We start from the raw sequence: 27,103 nt of genomic DNA, 5'->3' as shown, positions 1-27,103 counted from the left end.
GGCGACCCAGGCCACCGCCCCCCCCCTCCCCGCGCGCGCTCTGCCTCCGCTGCTCACCTTGCCCCCTTTCCAGATCTTTCTCGAACTCGGGAAGGCTTTGCCGGAGAGGCTGTGCGGAAAGAGCCGAATGCCGCAGCCGGAGTTTCGCGGCGTCCCCGCTTGGCGGCCTCTGGCGCGCGTGGGCGCGCGTGCGCAGAGGCGAGGAAGTGCCGGTTGGTGGCTGTTGCTCCGCAGTGAGTGAGCGAGCGAGCGAGGAACCGCGTCGCAGCAACAGCCGCAGCCGACAGCAGCGCCCGCCCGACGAGGCACCGCCGCCACAGCAGCGGGCAAGCGGGGGGAGGAAGAAAGGGGACCACACCCGGCGCAGCCATGTCTGTGGTGGGCATCGACCTGGGCTTCCAGAACTGCTACATCGCGGTGGCGAGGAGCGGCGGCATCGAGACCATCGCCAACGAATACAGCGACCGCTGCACCCCGTGAGTAACCGGCCTTCTCGCCGCCGCCGCCGGCCTCCCAACCATCATTTGGTCTTAGGCCCCGAGAAGGAAAGCGGCCCCCCTCCAACTACCGCTCCCAGCACGCTCTCCCCCCCCCCCCCGCCCCAAATAACTACCGGCTTCCTCACCTTACGCAGCAACTACCGGCCGTCTCCACACCGCATAATGAGCTTCGAATGAGAAACGGCCGGGCGCCGGTGTCTCGTCTCGCCTCTCCTTCAGCCGCTGCCCGCGACGGCCGGGCGCCTCCATTTTCATCCATGTACCCCTTGTTCTCTTCGCCGCACCCCCGTCCTTTTAATTTTCCGCCTCGCAAGGATTGATTGCATTCATCTCGCTTAAATTCGTGACGCTCCGCACCCCCGATTCTCCGCAAGAGAACGGTCTGGGGGTTGTTGTTTTTTTAACCTCCCTCGGAAATTAGTCACTATGATGACAGGTCTGGATCTCCTTCAGCCTTTAAGGGCTTGGAACCCACTTTTAGCCTCAACCTATAATGGGGGCTGTGGACCCTCTTCCTACTTACTGTTTTAAAAACCGTGCTTATATCTTTACTTGGGGGGGTCTTTTGCCATCTCATCGTCCTTCTGAATTTTACTTCTCTTTGAAAATAATCCCCCTCTCCATTTTTTTAAAAATGGTAGAAGTATTGGTGTGCAACTCGAGTCTTAGATCACAACCCCATGGTTGAAACCCTGTGTCCTGCAGGTTACAGCATCAAATAATCCCGAGGGAATTATTTTGTGCATTACTCAGTGTTCTGTTCTTTTCGTGAGCTCTTCACTATACGACTTAATTAAGTTTGGACAGGGGGGAAAGAATAAAGCATTTTCCTACTTGGTAAATAACCCCAGATGGTTGGATAGTGTTCTCGAAGCTACCAACACGAGTTTGACCAAACTCCGGGAGGCAGTGGAAGACAGGAGTGTCTGGCATGCTTTGGTCCATGGGGTCACAAAGAGTCGGACACGACTAAACGACAACAAAAATAACCCCAAGGTTTCAATGTTGGCACAATCTTTCCAGAAGCTTGAAATGTGGCTATAATACTTTACATGAACAAAATAAAATACTCAGTTTAGGGGTAATTCTGATTGCATCAATGTGCAACATTTCCAGTCCACCCTCTGAATTCACCATATTGGAGTTGTGTGGATAAAAAGGAAAGGCAGGATAGAAAGGATAAAAGTTGACGCAGCTCTTCTTCTCTTTTTAAACCCCACACCCTTCTGTCTGACCTGTTACTACTTGTTCAGTTGCCTCACCTGGATGTAGGGCATGGAAGGTGATGTCAGTGAATAGTTGGTGTGCTGTACGTATAATAACAGAGTACGCAAGAGTAGGTGGAGATTCCTCATTCTCCCTTGTTTCCATGGGTTACAGCGAGAAATGGTAAATGAGCAGTATCTCTGTGTAGTTATTCTAGCACAAACTAGGGGTTCACATAACAAAAAGCAGGGGATCTGTAATTGCTGGCTTTCTGTCTCTTTGAAAGGCAAGCTTATTGCTAGGAAAGCTTATAACTATTCATTAATCACTTAAATATAGCATAAATGTAGTGAGGATGTGAAAACATGATTATAGGAAAGGTTAGAATGTTCATGCAAGAACTTTTTTGTTGGATCAGACCAAAAGTTCAGTATTTGAACGCTTACAGCCAGGTCACAAAGATATTTCTTTTCAGCATTTTGCTTCTTTGAGATACTGCCTCTGAAACAGATGGAATGGGATTGGAATAATGGGAAAGCAAAAGCAATAAGGGATGGACATGAGTAAAAGCAGTTATATTAGGGTCCTGTTTGCAAACAGTGCTAAATTATAGTTTAGCAGTTACTGGGGAGAATCTTGGCTTGCAAGCGCTGGGTTTATGCACTCCAAACCCTTCTCTTTCCTCCTTCACAGCTGTTGTTGAAGCATACTAGGACCATAAAGCATTGTTTGCTCCTGAATTGTTTAAAAAATCTAAAATTTAAATGAATCCGTTTGTTTTAAAATGCCCGTCAATTCCAGTCTCTTGGTGGTTGGTGTCTGTTCTGGAGAAGTAGGGAGCATGTGAGCCCAACGTTTGCTCATCCTTGTTTTCATAGTGCTAAACTATGGCTTAGCATTACATCTATACCTAGACTTCATTGCTGTTGAGGATAAAAGCTAAAGGTTAAGGAATAGCTTTACTTTTAATAAGTGTATTACATGGCTACTAGAAAGGTTTCACAGAAAATTTACCATAAATTTTTAATGACAATTACAAGAAATAATGTATGGGGACAAATGCTGAAGAGTCCCTCTCTTCTCTCCCTCTCCCCATCGAATACTTTTCTGTGAACCGCCCTGAGACCTCTGGGTATAGGGCGGTATATTAATTCAATAAATAATAATAATACTGAGGTAGCTTAGTTATCAGATGAAAAACATAAGAACCTGCTGGATCAGGCCTGTGGCAAGTCTAGTCCAGCATCCCATTCTTGTAGTGATTCCCAGCAACTGGTATTCAGAGGTATACTGCTTCTGGCAGTGAAAGTAGAACAGCCATCATGGCTAGCAGCCATCGATAGCCATATCTTCCATGAATTTGTCTGATTTTCTTTTAAAGTGATCCAACTTGGTGGTCATCACTACTTCTTGGAGGAGCATATTCCATACTTTAGTTATGAGTTCTGTGAATAATTTATTCTTTCCTTAGTCTGTCTTAAATCTGTCAACATTCACCTTCATTGGATTACCCATCGCTTCTGATGTTAATGAAAGAGGGAGAAAAACCTTTCTTTCTCCACTTCCTCCACAACATGCATAATTTTATAAACTTCTATCATGTCTCCTCTTAGCTTTTCTCTAAACTTGTTGTTTAGTCGTGTCCGACTCTTCGTGACTCCGTGGACCTGAGCACGCCAGGCACTCCTGTCTTCCACTGCCTCCCGCAGTTTGGTTCTCTAACCTAAAAAGCCCCAAATATTGTAATATTTCCTCACTGGAAAGTTGCTAAATTCCCTTGATCAATTTGGTTGCCCTTTTCTGACCCTTTTCTATTTCCACAGTAGCTTTGGTAGCTATCCTACCACCCTAAGGGTCAGTTGCTGCCAGTTCAGACTCCATGAATGCAAATGTGAAATTCTTTTATTTTTGCCCCATTGTGCATCACTTTACAATTGCGTACATTGACCTGCATTTGCTGTTTTACTGTCCATTAATTCAGTTTGGAGAGATCCTTTTGGAGCTCTTCTCAGTCATTTTTTGTTTTAATCTCCCTGAACAATTTAGCCAGCAAACCTGACTACCACACTACTCAATCTCTAAATAATTCATGAACAAGTTAAAAAACACAGGTCTCAATACAGATTCCTGGGGAATACTTTCTACATTCCTTCATTGAGAGAGCTGTCCATTTATTCCCATTCTTTGCTTCCTGTTTCTTAACCAATACCCACTCTTCAAACTTTTGTATGTAAAGGACTCGCTAGATGCAGCTATTCAAGGCTGTTGGAATTCTAGCCAAGGAGAGCACCAAAATAAGTTTTACTGTTGGAACCAATAAAGGAACAGATCTCTCATGCTATGAAGTTTCCAAGCTCTCTTAAATAGCTCTTGTAAAATCATAATTTAAACTTAACAGTGTAAGGACCATGGTGGGAAGCTCATGATCTGGGTTGCCCTAGTAGAATGGGAGAACCCAGCTCCTGGAGATAAAATTTAGCCAATCTCTGCTTATATCCTAAGAATCCTAGTCCACTAAATTGGTAATACAAAATGAGCTTCCATAATCTTGGGAAACATGCCTGATCAAAAGATAATTGAAGTGGGGTATTCCTAAGCTAACTCAAAATGCCATGTTTTCTATTTCGAGCCTTATGCAGTTCATTGAGGTCAGAGAAGCCCAAAATTTTCTGATTTGTATTAGACCTGATGATGTAGTCTAGCTCCTGGAGAACATACAGTTATCAGTATGCCGCATCTGGACCTTAGGTTTCCTAAAATTTAGCACTTTGGCCTTTTCATAGTTATACAAACATTCAAGGAGCTACTCTAAAGAAGAAAGTCCTAAATGATGTATCAGATCTTTTTAGTATAAGGCTGGTTTTGGATGGTTAGGTTTTATGGCTTCGTTCTTGTTGTGACACTTGGAATTACAGAAGTAAGATACTGTTTGCAATTGCTGTTTTGAAGCTGCTTTGGAAGGCTTGGTAGTGCTGAAAACTGGGAATGCTCTTCACAAGGAAGTAACCCTGTAAAAATCTGCTCCTAAAACTCCCTGTCATTTGAGGATTTGAAAATTGTGAAGGAGGATGATTACCTGCACAAATAATCAGTGCATGTAAAATGAAGTTGCTGTTGATTGATCCCATGGTGCAGTACATCCAGTGAACCAAAAAACTGTAATAAACAAGGTAGTTGTAATTTCCCAGTCATTTGAATGCTTTGGGAGGAAGGGTGGGATAGAAATATAATAAATGAAAATAATAAACAATTATTTCAGGACCTCACGTGCACCAACTTTAAAGTGCTCAAGAGTTTTAAAAACCCTTATTATAAATCTTACAATGATCATACATGTAGGATAAGAATAATGACTTCTGCTCTTTAGGCTGATAAGGAGCTGTAAATTAACTAGGCATGGATTGATTAGGAAGTACTTAAAAGGCAGTATTGGGGCATATATATATCTAAGACTATAATTATTCTTAGTAATGGGCAGCAAGAAAACAATAACTGAAAAATAATATGTACAAGGTTTTTTTTGTTTGTTTTTTTAATGTAAATCATGCCATGCAATATGCAAGCAAAATGTACTGTGGGCAAAGACTGTCTCTTATTTCCTATCCCACATTGCTGAAAAATTACTGTCTGCAATTAAAACAAGAATTAGCTTTGGGTCGCACACCAGGGGGTATCCATGTTCTTGGCTATGAAGTGCAACTGTGCCTCTTTGAAAAAATGGAGGGTGGTGCATCACTCCATGTGGAAAAAATGAAAAAAGGCTAAGGCTGGCATTAGTCAGTCTTGGGCATATACTTACTTTTCTGGCTGAAGAAAGTCAATATGTACAACAGAACTGAGGCAGTCGTTAACAAACATTATACTATCAGGCAAATGTGTACTTTAAACTAACAGTATTACCCAGTTCTTTTGTTTGTGACATCTCCAAAGGAGCTGTGTTTTTGTTAGAAAAAGATGTAAATTTGACAATCTTACTAGAATGCATTACATAGAATTCTCCATATGTTAGCTCACCAATTTCTGAGATAGATTCTTGAGATTAAGACCATCTGTCCTTTTAAGGATGGATGAATAAAGCAAGTTGGCTGAATTTGAATACATGTGGAGAGTGTCAAGATGATAGTTCAAGTTTCTGCTTTGCAAATTATGCTAATGGATGAGTTTTTGAGATGCAGGTGTGAGTTCAGTCTGTTTGTGTGATTGCTATTTGTTCTAGTACCACAGTGGTTTACTTGCATGGTTTTGCTACTAAGATAACTAATGACACAACTTTAATCGTGTGTGTTGGAAAGAAAATCTGCTTGTTTCAGAAATAAGTCTCCCCAACTGCCTGTTTATTCTTTTCTGGACTCATTTGAAAATTGAATATCTTTGATATTTCAGAGCTTGTATATCACTAGGAGCTAAAGCCCGGACTATTGGAAATGCAGCAAAGAGCCAGGTAAACATTAAACTATGAGTACTTTGGTGAAAGCTGTTGTCATTCCAAGCAGCAGTTCTTGATTCTCATGAGAATTTATAACCATTGGAAATTAGTAATGGCAATTTTATACTTCAACAGATTATCACAAATATTAAGAATACATTGCATGGGTTCAAAAAACTGCACGGGAGAGCATTTGATGATCCATTTATAAAAGCTGAAAGAGCCAAACTGCCCTATGAGCTTCAGAAGTTGCCTAATGGGAGTGTTGGAGTAAAGGTGAGTGTTCCAGCCCGTCTTGCAATATCTACATTTAAACTGTTAATATTTATGGTGCTTTGTGCATCCTATCAAATGATCCCTTCAGTTTGATTTGCCAGATTGTTCAATGCCAAAACAGGGCAGTGTTGATGATTTGATGAGATAGATCTGAACATTTGCACAAGGTGTAACGGAGATACTGAATCTGCTCACATAAACCTGTCTGTGCATCTTTGGAGGCACTTCTCAAATGGGAGATGAGGCAGATAGCAACTGGAAGAGGGCCTTTCTGATGGTTGTGTGGCAGCAAAGAAAGACAATTTTTTTGCCCTTTTCCCTTTTCCATATCATTATTCTAAAGTAATCTTATCTGTAGTTTTTGTTCTTTTGTTTTATTTATTTAAAGTGTTCTCTCTGTGTGTGAACACTGTAAGTGTATATATATGTAACACTGTAAGTCAGAATTCCCATATTGGGATTGGTTGTAGATTCCTGTTCAGTGTACATTTAGTCTCATCTGCCTAATGAATGTACTTTCACGACATGTTAGTCGCATGCATGATTTACCTTTAGGTATGCATACAAAATATCTTGAGTGGATATCTGACACGTCCATGGGGCATTTTATATTGTAGGTCAGAGGGCTATTAAATGTTGTGGCAATATTTTGGAAGATTGCATTAAACATTTATTGGAAACACATTATGATAAAATGTAACACTTCTGGGGCACTGTGTGCTTTAATGGATACTGTTTTCCTTTTGTTGCAGGTACGATACTTGGATGAGGAGAGACCCTTTGCAATTGAACAGGTTACAGGCATGCTCTTGGTTAAGCTTAAAGATACGTCAGAAAGTGCACTTAAGAAACCTGTAGCAGATTGTGTAATTTCAGTAAGTTGGCGTTTTATGGCTTTAATATGCTTAACATCAATTGTGTGGTATTCTATTGGGGAATATCAAAATGTTGCTTAAAAGGAAACATAAATATGCTAAGATGGTTATGCTTTGCAGAATATTTACCATAATTTCTCTTGAGTTTTTACAGCTGGTAACACTTATAGAAATGTGAGCAACAGAAGTCCTTTCATTTACTGTTGTACTCAGTGCTGTAAAATCTTTTCAAAGACAGGCTTCAGGTAAAGTTGAAGGTTGACCTACTTAGTTTTACTGTGTTCTCTATGAATAAGGATGCAAGAGGGAGAGACTAGCTCGGTGGTAAGTCACATGTTGCAATCTTAGAAACCTTGGGCAGCCTGAGTAGCTAATACTTAGCTTGGTAGACAGACAGGTTCACACAAAATGATAAGCCATGGTTTGGTTAACCAGTGTGATTTGTTTGAATATGTGAGCCCAGCCCAGCAGACTAACTATGGTTTCTTTTCTGTCAACAAACCATACTGTGAAGCCATTGGGTTTTTTTCTCTTGGTTTTAGAACCATGGCTTGTTTTAACAATGATGGACCCAGCAGCCTCGCTTAAACTTTGGGTTTTTTTAACCATTCCACTCCAGATGTTCTCTGATAAAAGGGCTCAAGGCAAGAACAGCTAGAAAACAAGTCAAGCTTTGGAGAAACAAGCTGTTGCTTGTTTGCTCATCTGCAAGATGATTCCTGAGTTGTTGAATAAATTGTGGCTTAGCATTAAGTGTAAATGAAGCCAATATCTGACATGGTGCAAGGCTGCATCCTCTTTTCAATGGGAAAGGAGTCCAGATTCAGGGAGTCAAGTTAGCCAGTCTTTGATATAGAAGAAGCATCAAAATGCATGGACAGGAAGTAGTTTTAGTGTGACAGATTGATAGAAGCTGTACTTTTTTGTTTAGTAAATTGGTACCCACTAGAATCAAGTATTTCATGCAGCTTTGGATAAAAAGTAAGAAATCCGAATTCAACCCAGGAACCAAGCTTTTAGAATCTGACTGGAAGCATGCATTTTGGTATGTGTACATGATATTACCTTCCATAATATAGCACTTCTGCAAATATCACTATTAGATTACAACACTCTTGTCACTTTGTGTTATATTTGACTAGAAAGAATGTAAAGGAATGTATAGGCTAACATTAAAGGCTTGATTTTTTGTTGTTGTCAAATGAGCCTCACCAACTGAGAAAACGACCAACAACACTCCTGTAGATGTTCTCAGTGATCAAGCTGGGATGTAAGGGCCCAGGCAGTCCCTGAGCTACTCTGGACCTAATTTGTAAATTAATAAAATAACCTTGAACTTGGCTTGGTAGTAATTTTTATTTTGAATCTAGATTCAGTTTGAACAGAAATATTAAACAAACTTGATCCCTTTAATAAATTTCCATGCATAGTCATAACATAACACCAGCATGAGCACCATCAAAAAGACTTCTATCCAGCACTTTGCTGCCATTATTCTCTTCTCTTGTCACTCCTTCTGTGGCTCTCTTTCTTAAGTCCTTACTTTTTCTGCCCATTCCATGTCCCTTCTATCAAAGCCCTTCACATCCTTGTTCGTCCCTCTATATTTCTCCATTTTAATATCCTGATGCACCTCTGACTGTTTTCTTTACTCTTTAAGCTCCATCGCCCTCTGTGGTCCAAAGGACTCTTCCTTCCTCAGCTCTTTATACCTTGAACTGCTTCCCAAACACCTCAGTTAAGCTACCTTGAAATTCAAAGCCCATATTTCATTAGGCTTTTGGCACACACCAAATGTCCCTATACCCTAAGCCTGAGTATATGCAACTGAAATACCAGTAAATGGATATTATTTCCCTATTTACACTTATTGTCTTGTCCTTCTTTGGTCTCCCTTGTGCTGGACTATGGATAAGTTTTTCAGGATAAGGATCAGTCTTCCTGTACTTACTAATGCTGAAAACCTAAAAACTGCAGTGATTTCAGCATGCCTACTTAACTGAAATGTGAATTGAACTATTTAAGTACTATGCATTAATAGACTTATATCTGCTTAAATGGAGTATTTTTGAGTTTTACAGTGCAATAAGATGTTTGGAATATGCCTTGTGTGAAATTCATTCGCAAAAAAGGAATGCAGTGAAGCTAATAAAACATTTTTTCAACAGATCCCAAGTTTCTTTACTGATGCTGAAAGAAGGTCAGTAATGGCTGCTGCGCAAGTAGCAGGTTTAAACTGCCTGAGGTTAATGAATGAAACTACAGCAGGTAAACTTGTGGCTTTGATTATTACTATATAGCATACAGCTTAGTTTAGAATCAAATTTACATTGAGTGTCAAGATGTAAACCAGAGCAATTGCTGAAATGATGCACTATATCATGACCCCCTAGGGGAGCCTGTTTACAGGTAAACTACTCTATAGTAGAGGTGGGAGATTAAGGCAATGTATATGCAAATCCATCATAGTTTTTAATCTTACTCTGAGATGTCTCATTTATCTCCTTACACGTTTTTAATCAAAACATTTTGAAGATGAGTGTTTAAAATGTCACTTCTTCATGATGGCTTTTAAGTTTAACAACTTTCCAAGTTGTTACAGTTACCATCATAAAGCTATTGATGACACATTCAATCTGTTTTAATAATAATAGCTAGACAAAATTGCTGATCATGTGTGGATTCTGGCTTCATTGGTTACCTAGCCTTTTGATTCCAGCAGGACATTGGAATATAGGAGCATACACTGAATCGTTTGCTCTTTCTGTCTTTCCATGTTTTAAATCAAGTGCAAAACACCATAATTGGATAATTCAGACACTGATTGTATTTAGATATAAAATGTTTTGGATCTTGTCCATTGCTGTTGTTCTGCTAGCACAACAGATACCTGCTCGCACAATGAAGCTTTCCCCTCCTCTGTCCAAAGGTTTGGCGGACCCTCCAGATAAGGTTTTGAGGGTATGCTGGGAGCAGGAAACAGAACTCCACACAAATAACACTGAATACAGTCCCTTTTTCTGTTAGAGAAGATAATAGATTATTCTAATGCAAGTAAAGCAGAATTCTTGGAAGAGCCTGAAGATATATAATGCCTTTTTAGTTTATTCATGATTCTATAATGTATTTCATAATAGTATTCTAATGCTACTTAAATTTCACAAAATTTATTCTTTACTATCTTGCAGTTGCACTGGCCTATGGAATTTATAAACAGGATCTACCAACCCCAGAGGAGAGACCAAGGAATGTGGTTTTTGTTGATATGGGACACTCTGCATACCAAATTTCTGTTTGTGCTTTTAACAAAGGAAAATTAAAGGTAACATATTGAATTGACATGTGATTCAGAAAAGTAAAGAAGCATAGGAAATTATCACAGTTACCAGTAATTCATATGCTATAATGGGCTGCTGCAAATCAGTGTCTGGTACTGTGACCATTCCTTTAGATCAGGCAATCCTTTCTGAAATGCTTATAAAGAAATATGATTTGCCTACTACTTCATCCTAACCTAGTTTTTTTGTTATTGTGGCTTGACAATAACAAAAACTTCTTTTCTGAAGGAGGCTGTATAACATTTTTTCCAAAATCCTGTCCTTAGTACCACTGCATCAAGATATAAACCATCTACTCATCCTCGTATTACTTTGTGGCAGTCAAAACATGTCCATCCCCCTCTTATTCAGGTGCAAATGCTGGTTTTGAATCCTATCATACCACATTGGCAGGGGCAGGGAGGGAAAGCTATCCATGTCATAAACTTTGCCAACACTTGCTCAGACTCCAAACACTGCTGACATGTGACTCCCAACAGATTACCCACATAGGAATGCAGCCCTAGATTAAAATACTTTTTAATACTTTTACCACCCTGCTTTCTCCAGAGCGATCTCGGCCCTGAATGGGAAGCCTGGACTTTGAAAGTCATCTAATCTTCCTTGCTGTATTATACTGTATTGTTTTAATTAGTGTTTTTATAGTTGTTTTGATTTTGTGTGGAGTGCCCTACCTGGGTGGATGGAGCAGCCAAGTAATTTCGTTGTCCCCGAGAAGGGGCAATGACAATAAAGATGATATTATTTATTTATTTATTTATTTATTTATTTATTTATTTATTTATTTAGAGGGTTGGTATCTAACTTGAATGCATTTCACTCTTTATGTAGCTGAATAAGTTGTCCCTAGCTTACAAATAGTTAAGTATATTAGTAAACATTTTAGACATTAAAATGCTTGTATTTCCCATTAGAGTAACAAGCATCTTCAAAACTTCCTAGAAAATAAGTGAGCCAAAAGCAGTTTGACATGTCAATATATTGGGCAAAATCCAGCATAATGCAAGTCAACTTTCACTTATGCACAGGACTTCTCTCCTGTTCCCTCACACCCTCCTTAAATTTTAGGAATGCACAGGAGGCTACAGGGACAGGGAAAAGATGAAGTCCCATTGCATAAACCATAAGTCCATTCCATAACCACACAGAGACACAATTTCTCTCTTATTACTGCAGCTTTTTGGCAGAGGATGGTGAAGACTAAATCCTAAAGCCACAAAGAGATTCATACATGTTTGATCCAACTTTCACGAAGGCAGCAGAAGCTAAAATATCACTTATCTGTTTATTTATCCATAGATACCAACTGTTTGGTTTAAGAGGTTTAGAAGTAAATCATAGCTTTAATCTCTGCCATCTTTGCAAAACAGTTAACATTTTTTGGACTGCTACTAAAAGATGTTTATAGTAAGCATTGCATTAAACTTACTGCACGATACTAACTTCCTGAGAGGCCTAAAATTAACATGTTTGGCACCTCCTGAGATATTTATTCAACTGGGTCTTTGCTGGTCATTGAACCCAAGCCTTTGAGAATTGTCTGGCTACTGTGGTTCTTGCTGTTTTTACTGTATGCATTAGATTTTAATGGACTGTTGTTATTGTATTGGTATTTACGGACTGTAAATAACTTCCTTTCCTTACCACTACCATGCTGCATCTTTAACTTCACAGGTACTGGCTGCTACATTTGACCCATTTTTGGGTGGTAGAAACTTTGATGAGGCTTTGGTAGATTACTTCTGCGAAGAGTTCAGATCAAAGTATAAACTAAACGTGAAGGACAATCCTCGAGCACTGTTGCGTCTGTATCAGGAATGTGAAAAACTGAAGAAGCTTATGAGTGCCAATGCCTCTGATCTTCCCATGAACATAGAATGCTTCATGAATGACATTGATGTCTCTAGTAAGATGAACAGGTATTGTGTTCAGTTTTGTTTAAGGCTTAAATAAAAAAGTAGTCATTTCTGTCCATAATACTTAATGGATTCCTCCCTTTTAAACAGGGCTCAGTTTGAACAGTTGTGTGCATCGCTTCTGGCCAGAGTAGAACCTCCTCTGAGAGCAGTGATGGAACAAGCAAGTAAGTGAAAATTGCTTCAGCTTATTATGAATACCTGTCTTCTGCTTGTCTTCAATCTAAAGTTCTTGTTTGCCATCTGACCAGTATTTATTAATACATTATTTATTTTTAAAAATTATATACCACTAGAGTTTTCCTGGCATTAGGCAATCAGGACAGATTAGGGATTCTGCTGGATTACTGCCCACCTCGCTGCCCAACAGTCTCCCTGCCTGAGCTGACAGCTGGTTTCGGAGGTGATGTTGAAGATGCCCAGATTTCTGGTTTTGGGGGACTTCAACATCCATGCCAAGCTGGCTGACTGGGGTGGCTCAGGACTTCATGGCTGCCATGATGACAATGGGGCTGTCCCAACATGTCACTGGCCCAACACATGTGAGGTGATGGGAGAGTTAGGGGCAAACTTTGTGGGACAAGGTTTGTCAAAGGGATGGTAGGTTGAAGGGGTTTGGATTAGATGTAAAGGGAGTGGATGGCAGTGTGGGGTAGGTAGGCTGGGTTGGCAAGCAATGTGAGCAGCAGTGGCAGTCCCTAATAAAGAAATATTTGCCACAGTCATGTATACAGTCATGGCGTGGAGTCCCAGTTTCAACAGCAAAAGGGACATATCGTTCCTCTCCCTAAGTACTTTTCCCCAGGCACAGAGTTCCAGTATAAAAACTGCAGTATCTTCTCTAACTATGGAAGCAAATTGTCTGCTTATGTGTCTACTAGAACTGCAGCGTGAAGATATTTACAGCATAGAAATAGTAGGTGGAGCAACTCGAATTCCAGCAGTGAAGGAGCAGATTAGCAAATTTTTCTGCAAGGAGATAAGTACCACACTTAATGCTGATGAAGCTGTTGCAAGAGGCTGTGCGTTGCAGGTATGTTTACTTAACAATATTTCATTAGTCAGCAATATTACTTAATATTTCTGGGAATGGTAATTTGACCTCAATGAGACATGCTATAATTATAGTGGGATTTGGACCAGGCCATCATAGTGAAAATTGCAAGGCACTGGTATAATGCCATATTTTAATTGTTCACAGTATTTTTTTGTAGTAATTTCTATTTTGAGTTCTTTTTGAAAGCTATATACTTTTTATTGAGGAAGAGAGTTGCCATTCTTTCTCTTCTTATTCCTTGCATATCCTTTTTGTGCTGGTGGCTAGTGTAACAGGTCTTCATGAAAATCATTACTTTGTGAAATTAAATGTATGTGGCTGGTCATAAAACCAGACACAAAGCAAATATGTAATAATCACAAGACTTAGTGATATTTTATCTTTTTTCCTAGTGTGCAATTCTTTCTCCAGCATTTAAAGTCCGTGAGTTTTCCATCACAGATGTTGTTCCATACTCAATTACTCTGAGGTGGCAGTCATCTTATGAGGAGGGGACAGGGTAAGAATTTGAGCAACGTTCCAAATAGATAGTGTGTCAAAGGGTCAGTAAATAGATGAGTTAGATTTGCTATTTGTAATACAGTAAAATTTCTAAAAATGTGCATTGGATGTAAGCAAAGCAGAGATACACAATCACTTTGACATAGACATTCCTATGAAGAGCTTTTCTTTCTTCCTGTTTTGCTTGATAACATGGTCTTGTGTCAATTCATAGTAAGCTAGATAGTTAACACATGCTGGAAAACATTTGTGTGACCCATGCTATACAGATAACTAGGGATCTTTTTAACCTCCAGCTTTCTAGGGAAGGAAACTAGGACAGGAGCACATCATGCAGATTCGTTTGCCATGTTCACCTTGGCAAGCATTCCTCTCTCTTGTAGTGTGAGCACCTCTGAAACTCATGATGACATAAAGAGCCATCCCCTGCCTTTATTCTTATGAGATGTACTCATAGTGGGGAAGAGGAGCGCAGGGAAATACAGCCATGCTGGGCATCAGAGGTACTTGGAGCACCCCTGAAGCTTAGCATCACTGGGAAGAGAGCACCCAAGCTATTTTCTTCTTGGTTTCAAACTCAGGAGGAGAATTGGGACTTGTCCTTAACCTTGTGCTGACTTTGGAGATGTACCACAAGCATCTTCAAATCTCAGTATGATACCTGAGATGAGATCCTGCACCTCCTAGGTAAAGTTAGTATTGACAACAAATTTTGGGCAGCTACCAAGGATTTTCTTATAACATCTCCTCTTTCTTTCCACAAACTCTCTTAATATTACAGGAGAACTGGGAAAAGGATATAGTTGAATTATATATTCTTTTAAGTTTGAGTCAACACATGCAAATAAAAGTGCCTGCAAATAAAAATACCTGCACCTCTGAAACTCATGAATGAAACTCTGAAATGCCTGATGTTTTATTGTTGTTGTAACTTGTATGGTGTACAAACTTTCGTATGGTGTATAAAGATTATTTTATTTTTTGTAGTGAATGTGAAGTATTCTGCAAAAACCATGCTGCTCCATTCTCAAAAGTTATTACTTTCCACAAGAAGGAGCCTTTTGAGCTGGAAGCATTTTACACCCATCCACATGACATTCCTTATCCTGATACAAGAATAGGTAACATGTTTCTTTACTTCTTGAGCTTGGCATTACAGTATGTTCTAACTTTGAGAAGGAACCATTGTTTCAAAAACTCAAATACTAGTATAACAAAATTAAGAAATGGTTAGTCTCAGAACCAGTCTTTGAATCCGCTCATGTACAGTGCTTTCATTTACACTTTGTCCTTGAATATATTTAATGTTTACCTTTTCTGCTTCATTTACTTAAGGCTGTATCTCTCTCCCTTTGAATCCAGACCTCTGTATTTAAAGAACTACGTAACAATCCTCATTCCCAGGGGAGCTTTGGATTTCAGTTTTTTGAACAGTGTCTTGCCAGGCTTGCATTGCAAATCTGTTGGAGAAATTTTCAAAATCAGTTTGATACGGCAAGAAGTACCTGCCATTTAAAAGTTAAAAGTAAAAGATTCTATGGGTTGGCTCTGAGTGAACCCAAAGTTGCTCTTTGGATTCCAAGCTCAGTAGTGTTTCAACAGATAATTTAAACAACTTGTACTGCAAAATTCTAGCAATACTTAGCTGAGGAATGATAGCTGTGAGTTTACAGTGGGCAGAGGGAAATAACATGAATATAGTAGTTGTCAAAAGGGACGCGGGTGGCGCTGTGCTCTAAACCACTGAGCCTCTTGGGCTTGCTGATGAGAAGGTTGGCGGTTCGAATCCCCGTGATGGGGTAAGCTCCCGTTGCTCAGTCCCAGCTCCTGCCAACCTAGCAGTTCAAAAGCACACCAAAAAGTACAAGTAGATAAATAGGTACCACTCTGGCGGGAAGGTAAATGGCGTTTCTGTGCGCTGCTCTGGTTTTGGTGTTCTGTTGCACCAGAAGTGGCTTAGTCATGCTGGCCACATGACCCGGAAAACTGTCTGCAGACAAACACTGGCTCTCTTGGCTTGTAAAGCGAGATGAGCGCCGCAACCCCAAGGTCGTCTGCGACTGGACTTAACTGTCAGGGGCCCTTTACCTTTTTTTAGTAGTTGTCAAAGCAGAGGCACAACACTGTCATTTGCAAGGCGTAAGCCACTTAAAATGCAATTTGGGCTCCACTAACTGCTTCCATTCAGTATTAATATGTTCTGGCTTGGCTGTGTAAGGCAGTGAAGTGGCACATCCTTAAGGCCATCATGCCATGCAGCTGTTTCCCTCCTTTCTCTTAATTTTGCTGGTAGAGGTTCTAATTTGCTTTTGGGCTATTTTGACTTCTCCCTGTATCTGTAAGTGTTCTGCTTCTCTGGCATATCTTCCTTGCTGTATTTCCTTTTTCCTAGCAACCGTTGGGTATTCCAGTCTGGGATGAAGCTACAATTGGGAGCTGAAACAGCTTTTCTTACCTACATGGGCTCATTGCTTTTAGATTAAACAATCATAGTGGTACCTTGATATTATTTTAAATTAAAGCTTTTCTTTTCTACAATGTAGTTGCATAAGTTCAGAAGGTCAGTCCTGTCAGGAGTATGTGATGACTGACTCATCTGTCTCAGGGCACAGTAACAGACAGTACTTCGTGGTCTTTTTGTGTGCCTAGGCAGATCAACATTTGAGCTCTTAGGAGCTTACCAGGAAGGCAGGGACTTATGCACCTCTGTGCATGTGCCCTGAAGGCTAGGACAGGCATCTGCATAGCTCAGGAAGTTTCCAACTGTTGATCTGTGCAGAAACAGAACCAGTACATACAGAGCCAGAACCCATTTCAAGAGCAAAAGTCCTTTAGCTTGAGTCAGATGTCACTCATTGTGTTTATAATCCCACAGTAATTTAATTAAATAGTGAGCACAGGCATAGATCTTCTGGTTCGAGTTTGTAGAATATTGAAATGTTAAATAGCGTACATCACATTACAATGCACATTGCTGGTGAGTCCACTCTGTCTACAGTGCCATTTTCTTTTCAGCTGTAGATTTGTTTCAAAAGTTTATCTTGTCCTTGTTGGGGACAGAAGCAATATAGGTGCCTCTGATCAGAGGCAGCCTTCATAAAACATCTTTATGAACAAGTTGTAATCTAGGAGTTGCTAGTTGCTAACATTTACTTTTTTAAAATGTGTAAATAAATGTAAGTAATCATGAGGTAACTAAATGAATTTGGGCTTAGCACAAAAAAAAAAACAAGTCTACAAGCCAATGTCCAATGTCTGCTTTGTATTGTTCAGGTCATTTTGTTATTCAGAACGTTGGACCCCAACATGATGGTGACAATTCAAAAGTGAAAGTGAAAGTTCGAGTTAATGTCCATGGAATCTTCAGTGTGGCTAATGCATCTGTGATAGAGAAGCAACATGCAGATGGTGATCCAAGCGATATTGCTATGGATACAGAATTGCCTTGCAAGAATCCAAGCAAAGAGGAGCTGGTATGTTAAACTATGAAATCCTCTCACAACCACAAGTAGAACATAATTTTTACTAAAATTTTATTTTTTAATGATCTACTGAGAAATCTACTTGCTTAAGTATCCCCTTATTCTGGAAGTTTTTAAACATTTTACTAAAACAAATTCTTACTGAAGGTGAGCAGTTGATGCTTGTGTTTGTCTGTCTTTGAGGCATACAAGTAACCTGAATATCTGCTAAACCTGGTTTTTAAAATTTAAAATGTCCTGAGTACTAAGTAGAAAAATGCTTTTCTCAATAAAAAGTAACCATTTTTAATGTCTAAGTCTTGATTTCTGTGGTGTACCAACTAATTATCTTCTGTTTCTACTATGATGCATATCAGCAATTAGCTTTCATAATTGAGGATGACTTCCTTGACTCTGAGGATGAGGTTTGTTTATATATGTAGCATTCAGTTTGCTTTAAGATAGCAAAGATATTTTTCCCTCAGTTTGTTCCTTTTCTGAGAAAAGTGGGACATAAATGAAAGAAATCTTTTCAGAAAAGGAAGTCCTTAAGTACTTGGCAATAGCTATGCATTTCGGAATTAAAATACTACCAGTCTTGGTTTTAATATTGTGATATTTACATCTTAATATTCTATAAGATAATTCAATGTCTTTAGCAAAAAATACTTCTCATCTAGTGGTTGGTTAACTGCTTCAAAACTAATTATTAAATGAAGCATGCTATTGATGCCAGTGTAGACACTCAAAACTAGTAAACGGTATAAAAATACTTGTCTAAATTTTTTATTTACTGAAATCTCATATACAGGATGAATGCTCGGCTATCCCTGAGTTCTTATGCTTCTGTATCCCTCTGTGACTCCTTGTTGTATTAGTTTGCTAGGTTTGGGGCCTATACTGTAGGTTCTTTCCACCATCTGTTTCTTGCTGTACTCCTGCTTACCACTATAGCTGAGTTTAAATCTTCCCATTTTTCTACTCAGCTTTTTATTTTTGTAAGTTAGAGGAAGTCCCTAGTTGCAATGCTGTTTTTTTCTATATTATATTTTTGGGCTTCTTTGATATATTGTGACAGTGTATGTCAAAAAAATCAGATTACTTCTAAACTGTCACTAATGTTGTATTTATAAGATAGATAGGCATTTGGCAGAGCAGTTTAAACCTCTTTACACTGGCCTTGGAGAGGAGAAAGAGGTTGGATTGGGTGAAGGTGCCAAATAGCCAGGCAGAAACCAGCAGAAAGCCCTGAAATGGGAGGGGACTGAGTTGGCCTGAGATTCATTGGTTTCCAGGCTGGTTCCACTCCTGTCATGTGGCTGCATCAGGCTCAATCCAGACCAGCTTGCCTCATCATCTCAAGATTTATACAGAGATCCACCTGTCCCCTTCTTCTGTCACATGCAGCAATGCGGATGCAGTGGTGGCCCTGCTAGTTTAGTGTGTTAAACCCCACTGAGCAGCGACCAGAATCTAATAGAATATGAAAGGATTCAGGACCCATAGTTCTGAAAAGTTTTGACTTCATTTGGGGTTAATCAACTCCATCCTCTTGTCGTCTTTCATTTGTTTTCCAGTATTGTGGGAGTAATCTAATTGCCACCATTTAGAATTTCATGATCAGAATATGTTTTCCTTGCCTTTATCATGTTGAAACAAACAAGGCTTGAGAAGCCTTAAACATTATGCTAAGAGTAACAGTTACGTGCTTCAAGTAAACAAGCACTAGTTAAGTAAAGTGCTTTTTTTACTAATACATCTTGTCTGATTGCACAAAGCTGCTATGTAGATGAATAGAGTACACCTTCCTGTAAAGTTTAGTATGGAGGTAAAACTTTTCTTTTTTATAGGCTAAAATGCAGGTTGATCAAGATGATGGCAATCACAAGAACCAACATGAGCAGCATAATCAAGGCGATGAGGAAGTTGATCATATAAGCTGTGAAGGAAAGGTCAGTATGAAATAGCAAAGATAAGTTTGAGGACCTCAAATCTTAGAATAGGAATGGCTCTTGTCCGAAACTGCTAAGAAGTTGATGGGGAAATCCCCTTGTACTATTGTTTGATCAGTCTGCAGTAACTTACTTAAATATAGCCAGGAGTTTTGCTATCTAGGCATTAAACACTCATTCAAGTGCTAATGGGCTTCAAGTGCATCCTGTGACACAGAGAATTAAGATAGCCTTAGGTAAAGGTAAAGGTACCCCTGCCCGTACGGGCCAGTCTTGCCAGACTCGGGGGTTGTGCGCCCATCTCACTTAAGAGGCCAGGGGCCAGCGCTGTCCGGAGACACTTCCGGGTCACGTGGCCAGCGTGACATCGCTGCTCTGGGGAGCCAGAGCCGCACACGGAAACGCCGTTTACCTTCCCGCTGGTAAGCGGTCCCTATTTATCTACTTGCACCCGGGGGTGCTTTCGAACTGCTAGGTTGGCAGGCAAGATAGCCTTACACACCCTCAATAGAAACTGATGCACTAGCTCTTCTTTGGTTGTTAATCTAAAGCGCTTCTAAGAGGATTTTCTATTTAAGCATTACTTGAATTAGCTTCCTTGCTTGACTTAAGTGTCATCCAAAAAATCCTGCAGCATCTGCAGATGCTAAACAGTAATATTATCCTTCTGTGGATCTTTCATCTTAAAATGGTATTGCGTCAAATCTTTATATGACACGCTTTTGTACACTGGGTTCAAATATTCTGAATGTTGACATATATTTCAATGTGTAATTCTTCAGACTGCTTCAGGAGACAAGATTGACACAGCTCAGTCTGGCAAAACTAAAGCAAAGATCAAGAGTATTGATCTCCCTATCCAGGTTAACCTATACAGACAGGTGGGACAGGACGTTATTAACTGCTACATTGAAAATGAGGTAAGGATACAGAGTTATTCCATGTCTGTAAAGCAGATGTCTCAATTCTAGATTAAATAAAAGAATTAGAAGAAACTGAGTTATAATAGTAAATCTATTACAGTTAAGTGATGGAATATTGTATTTTTTAATTCATAAGTTTACCAAGTTTAGAGTACATGACAGTGTGGTTGGTTCAGTTCAACAGATTCCAGAGTCTGCAGAGGTTTGTTGTGGAAGATTCCCAAAATCATATTTGAAAAAAATAACATCTCTGTACTTGGCAAGATTTAAAATGACTTAAAATTTTCTTACAGGGGAAGATGGTAATGCAAGACAAGCTGGAGAAGGAGAAAAATGATGCCAAAAATGCTGTTGAAGAGTATGTGTATGATCTAAGAGACAAGCTCTGTGGTGTCTATGAAAAATTCATCACTGAAGATGTAAGAATCGTCATGTATTTATAACATGAGGAATCTGTTTAATTGGCAAATCATACTGAAAGAAAAGGAGGGTGGCTGGTGCCGGAAAAGTGCAGTGTGCCTTAAATTGCAGCTGCACTATAGCATTGAATTCACCCTACTGTATTTTCATTAAACAGCACAGATAACAAAGTGAAAAGTTTTTGAAGGCATAAGTCATTGTCACATTGGAGAGTTCTGGCAATTAGTCTGGAATAGGTCTTGCAGAGCTCTTGAAGATCTTTGCCTTCACCTCTTTAAATCAGCATTTTACTTGTATTTTTGAAGTTCTAATACAGGATTGTAATGTTTAAACTGGTCCCATAAGTTAATTCTTAAAATTGATTTTGGAGTTATATTAGAAAATTAAAAATTTCCACTATTACAAGACTTTATGTTTTGAAAAATCCATTTTGCATAAAAGTAGTAACATAATGAATGTACACAATGCTAATCAAACAGGGCAACTTGAATGAATAAAACAGGCAAATGAAATTTGTAATTTTAACAGGAACTGTACCAAGATTCCTATGCATGCTGAAGCATGTATGTTTATTGTTTTCACTGCTTTCAGTTTTTTCTTATATTCTAAGTAATGTAAGGGAAGTTCCTATTATCACATCATGTCATAAAATATATACAAATATTACTATATACAAATATTCTAATAATCATTTCCAGGTAAAACATTGAATTTGAATATAACATTTAAGTCATACGAAGTATGCTTTAGGAAGAAAGGTCAATCAAATATTTCAGATCAAGTACTTTGTGGACTATTGGAGAAAAACTTTCAATATTTGTACAGCATATTCTAAATTAACATGGCATACTTTAGGGTAGCAGAAACTGATTTTTAGTTGACTACAGTAATTAGTTAAAAGAAAGATAATTTGATGTATTGATTCAGTGTAAATACATTTGCATATTACCTAAAACATAAATGTTCCTTCTTGAAATATGAGGGAAAGCGTGAAGTAATAAAGAATCAATAAACGTATCTTTCATTTTTAGAGAAAAGCCACATGTCATTTTCGCTTCCAGTTCTTTTATAATAACATACTGAAGCCAAAACAAGCTCAAAATATATGGGTGTGCTTTTAACTTTCAATCCTATCAATTTATTTTTTTTCTGACCTATATGCATTTCAGCTACAGCTTCAGAATTTCATCCCCCCCCCCCCCCATTTTGTTGACTTTCCTGCATTTCCTATTGCTACATTTGTCACAAATCACTTGATGAATATATATTGGAATGGGAAAAAATAAATTAGTGTGGCTTTCTGCATGACTATAGATTTAAGTGTACTACATTTTAACTACAGCAACACTAAAATAAATGAGCAGGATATTTCAGAGAGAAGCTTAAATGGAATTATAGCCTTCATACATTGCTTGACTAATTAACCATTAGATTTAATTTACTTAGCTTTACCTTGTCCTGTCATTCAGGCTGTGGCTGAGTCACACAGATTGTTAATGTTTATGCAGAAATTATGAGGGGTAAAGCAAGGACACGATACCCTTGGAATAATTGTAGCAAAACTCAATTTCTGCTAGCTGTTTCTATACCTTAGCATAATACATGGGACCCAGTTAGCATTCCAGTTTAGTTTTTAGTACCATTATAGCTGAAGCGCTGAAACTATGTCCCCCTTTTCTGTAAAATTCTGTAAAACTCAATTTCCTATAAAACATTATTTTTACAGTGTCAGTATTGGATATCAGTGTTTGTAGCTGAATGCATTCTTACACAGCTTTTGTTTTCACACATTCAAAATGACAAGGCTTTTTGTACTGCTTTTTCTAGGATTCAAGAAAGATAACTTTAATGTTGGAGGACACAGAAAACTGGCTTTATGAAGATGGAGAAGACCAACCAAAACATGTATATGTGGAAAAACTTCAGGAAATGAAAGTAAGACCTGTATTTTAAGAAGTGTAATAATTGAATGTCGTAGATATGTGGACTAGTAGCTGTGCTGTCTTAAGGCCACTGAAATTTGACCAGAGACAGCAAGAGATTCAAGATGTCACAAGAGCATTAATTAAAGTTGATTAAGTGGAGTAGTTGAAAGTACTATAGCTTTAGACTGACTTTGTGTACTGATATCAGCATTTTCTTTAGTATACCTCCCAGTAAAAAAACAAACCTTCAACCTGTACACTTGTAGAAACATATATTATACCTTCCTGCCAACCCAAGTACCTTATAGTGACTGACTATAAAATTAAAATTAATAAAAAAACAATCAGGTAGTTAGTCCTTCATGGGTTGAGGCTTACACCCAGCCTGTTGTTTGTTGTGACTCCTGGTAGAAGATGCAAGAAGAACCAGGGGACCAGAGGCACAAAGTTATTTGCAAGTCTCCCTACCAGCCCCCCAAAAACCTTGGCTAGAGATCATGATTTGCTTGGATTGAAACAAACCTTGATTCCCAGTGTGGACATAATGCTAAACCAGTAGTTGTTTCTCCTGCACCAGGACAGGAGCAGAGTGGCTCTGATAAGGTGGCTTATGGTTTACTATGACATTGAAACTGAGTTTGCATTTGCCTCCTAAAACAATAGCCTTCCAAAATAAAATTATCTTCAAGGACCAGTGAAAAACATTGAGAGAGGGGACCAGCTGCACTTTACAATGCAAGATGTTCCATAATCTCAGTGCAGCAATAGAAAACGCCCCCTTTCAGGTTCTGTCCAGCTATGCCTTCACCTAGGCAGGACTTGTATTACTCCCTCACTGAGCAAGACTTTCCCATCTGTGGTGCTGATAATGTGTGTCACAGCTACTTGTTGATGATTAATTTCATTTTCCTGGCATTTGTCTCCTACACTTCCAAACCAAGGTTGGTAAGAGGAAATTATAGTTGGGGATGTACTAGCTCTGGATTTCTTGTACCAAGTGTTAGTTGGAATTTGATGGTCTCCAACTTCATGAATTGGTTCCAGACCTGCTGTTCTAGGAACAGAAAGCCGCCTCCTATTCACAGAAGTGTCTGATCCAGCAGAGGCTCCCACTCTACTAGGCACTCCTGCAAGCAGTAGGGAGGGGTTTGCTCCTCCTGTGCTGTTTGAGAGGGCCTTGAACTCTGGAGCGGATTGTGGAGGGAAATAGCATATCCCCTTCCACCCACAAGAGCAGTCAGGTTGTAGAGCTTGGATCTACGACTCTGGATTCAACCCTTTGATTCTAAATACAGTAGAGAAGAGAGGCTTACTAATGCTGGTATGTGAGCCACTTTTCTGTTTCCCCAGCAAAGTAACTAGTTCATTTGCTTCCCCAGATTGCCATTCTTTTTTCCTGTAGGTTTACAAGGAATTCTGCTTAATAGTTCCAAAAATATGCTACCTTTATTCATGCTTTCTCCAGTTTTTAGGGAATACTTTTTAAATACCTCAACTTCTGCTTCTTCTGTTGTAGAAATTTGGCGGTCCTATTCATGATAGATACATGGAACATGAAGAGAGGCCTAAAGCATTAAATGATTTGGGAAAGAAACTCCAGCTGCTTATGAAAGCTGTAGAAGGATACAAAAATAAGGTAGGTCCATAAGATTTACAGGATAGTTCTAATAGTACTGTATTGAACTCCTGTATAACTTACTTAATCTACAAATTATTTGTCAACAAAATATTTTGAAAGAGGGTAAAATGTGTCTCCTTTAAACAGAAACAAATATGTCTTCTTTTTCATCTTGTAGTGTCCTGTTTTTTTTCTTTAATATCCTTAACATACTATATTCGCAATTAAACATTTCTTCTGTGGTATGTAACAATTGATAATATATTTTATGTCTAAGCTTTGTTTGTCCATCAGTAAATAAGATGGAGTGACTTTTCACAAATTGTATTTCCAAACCTAGAGTTCCTTTTAATATATAATTACTCAAGTTTGCAAAATTGTGCTGTTTGGAAAAGACCGTAGCATAGAGAAGAGATGCAGAACTCCTGGCTCATAGATTGGATGTGGCCCATGAATATGGTATTCTGATTTTTCTGATTTGCTTGCTGATAGCAAATCATGATTTATCAGTTCACACATCATATGTAACCATAGTTATGCTTCCTTAATAATAGTCTGGAATGACTTCAAAAATGAGCGTATGTATTCATTACCTTTCTGAATTCTGAATTTAAATAACTTATCAATAGTTACAAAATTTTTCCTCCTCTAGGATGAAAAATATGATCACATTGATCCTGTTGATATGGAAAAAGTTGAAAAGTATACCGGTGAAGCAATGAATTGGTTGAACTCAAAAATGAATGCACAGAACAGGCTGAGTCTCACCCAGGACCCTGTTGTGAAAGTGGCAGAAATAACAGCGAAATCTAAGGTAAATGTGAAATTTCTGTGAATGAAATGGGATTAATATAAATATGGATAGACCAAGAAATAAATGAATATTCCAAATAATAGAAGGGGATAACAAACATTTCTGTTAAAGTTAATAAAAAGGATATCAGTAGTACAGTTACTCTTTAGCATCTATACATAGGGAGTTCCATCTACCATAACTGTTAATGTGACCCATCTGTAGACACAGGGCTTTGAATCACAGTGTCTCAGTATGGTGACACCAAAAATCAGCTAAAGCTTTGATTGATGCAGAAGAATTCGGCTTGGATCTTAAAGTTTCACTCCATCAATGGAAGGAGCATCTGTGGTTTTTCTTACACTAAATGTGCATAAAGGATATATAGGTGTTTTTGTGTATGTCTGTGTGCATGCCTGCATATATTGCAGGTAAAACCATATATCTGTTTTGAAAACCCTGTGTTCTGATATTTGGCAACAATTTAGATTGATTGAAAATGTGCAAAGCAGTAAACAGATTCTGCCTAGCAATGGATAATTTCTGTCTCTGGATAAGCAAGAAGCAATTTCCTATGTGTGCCATTTAGCATACTTCACAGAAAGCTTGATGATTCAACAATTGGAGCAGATAATAATTTAGCTAACAAGATTTGTAGCAGTTTCCAATATCTGAAGGCTCTTCAAGCTGATTTGTAAACAGTTGCTTAATACCAGAATCTTTCAGTTATGGGCAGATCTTTAGTGAAATAATTACCCCCAGGTATACCTCCCAAATACCACATCATAATCCATTACGTTTGTATTTTTTGCCAACTTATTTTTCCTCTCTTCATCTTAATAACAGGAACTGGACAGTTTATGTAACCCTATTATTTACAAGCCTAAGCCCAAGGCAGAGCCACTGTCTGAAGATCAGTCAAAATCTAGTGAACACAATGGACCAATGAATGGACAGAGTGGTGCTGACACAAAATCAGAGGACAGTTGCCAGCAGCCTAAATCATCTGAAGAAATGGATGTGGACTAAGTTTTGCATTTCTTTCAGTCCATTAAAAGCAGTGCAAGTAATCAGAGGGTCCATCTTTCTTTTATGTCTGATTCACACTACAGATGTTCAGTTAGTCAACTTTCTGTCCTTTGTTCTTTGCAGTAGGTTTGAAAGTGTTTTTCTATTTGAGTGCATTCCCATTGTTCATTCCATGATACCGCTTATGTGGAGCGTTAGTTGAATGTAGATTGTAAAAGTCAGTTTAAGCTTTCCCGATATATTTTATATCAAATAGGCAGAATTGCTATATAAATGACAACAATCTACCTTATTTAAAGCTTTTATTGTGGGTAAGCCTCTGCTCCTTTATTCAGGAAAGGCCACTGTATTGCACTACTGATGCTGAAATCTAGATCTCTGCATCTTTATTTTGGAAGATATTGGATTTGATGTGGCTTAAATATTGCCACTTGAAGCACTGACCTTTTTCTAGTTGTTGTACTGTTCTAATTTAAATATTAAAATAGAGGTTAGCTGGCAAATTAGTTAATCTTGTTGATGTACCATGAAAACTGTAAGAACCTTGTAGACAAAACATCCAAGGCTTGAAAGGAGCTCATACCAGCAGCATTCTTTGTCATAAGCCTTAGCAACATGACTCAAAATAAAGCTCATGGTCTCCGTGTACACACAGTCCTATATATCATATTCTGTGTTGATGCTGAGGACACTGTTTAAAGTTGTAATAGTATGAAACGTTAGTGAAAGTTTGAAGGCCATAACTGGGGACTCACTCATGTTTTCATTTCTCTTAATTACCTCCAGACTTGCTAATTTAGCTTAATTTTGAATGCTGCCTATGCATGTTCTTTAAATATGTCCTCCTCAGAATTAAAAGTGGAAAATACACACACATTAACTGGTAA

The 27,103-nt window shown here is 38.7% G+C and overlaps 1 protein-coding gene across 1 annotated transcript; it reads left to right on the top strand.

Moving 5' to 3' along the window:
* HSPA4L (heat shock protein family A (Hsp70) member 4 like) lies at window positions 1–27,103 on the top strand. The gene is made up of 19 exons (XM_083755627.1): window positions 1–476; window positions 6,090–6,147; window positions 6,268–6,408; window positions 7,161–7,283; window positions 9,452–9,551; window positions 10,472–10,605; window positions 12,296–12,540; window positions 12,628–12,704; window positions 13,419–13,570; window positions 13,987–14,093; window positions 15,083–15,216; window positions 17,369–17,568; window positions 19,407–19,508; window positions 20,291–20,428; window positions 20,725–20,850; window positions 22,679–22,786; window positions 24,293–24,412; window positions 25,047–25,208; window positions 26,034–27,103. Exons 1-19 carry the CDS (start codon window positions 370–372, stop codon window positions 26,214–26,216), a joined length of 2,517 nt encoding a protein of 838 aa, XP_083611753.1. The 5' UTR covers window positions 1–369; the 3' UTR covers window positions 26,217–27,103.

The sequence above is a fragment of the Podarcis gaigeae genome, assembly GCF_964106915.1.
Source record: "Podarcis gaigeae genome assembly, chromosome: 9".
NCBI lineage: Eukaryota > Metazoa > Chordata > Lepidosauria > Squamata > Lacertidae > Podarcis > Podarcis gaigeae.
Note: the sequence above shows the minus strand (reverse complement) of the source record. Positions and strands in the feature narration are given on the sequence as shown.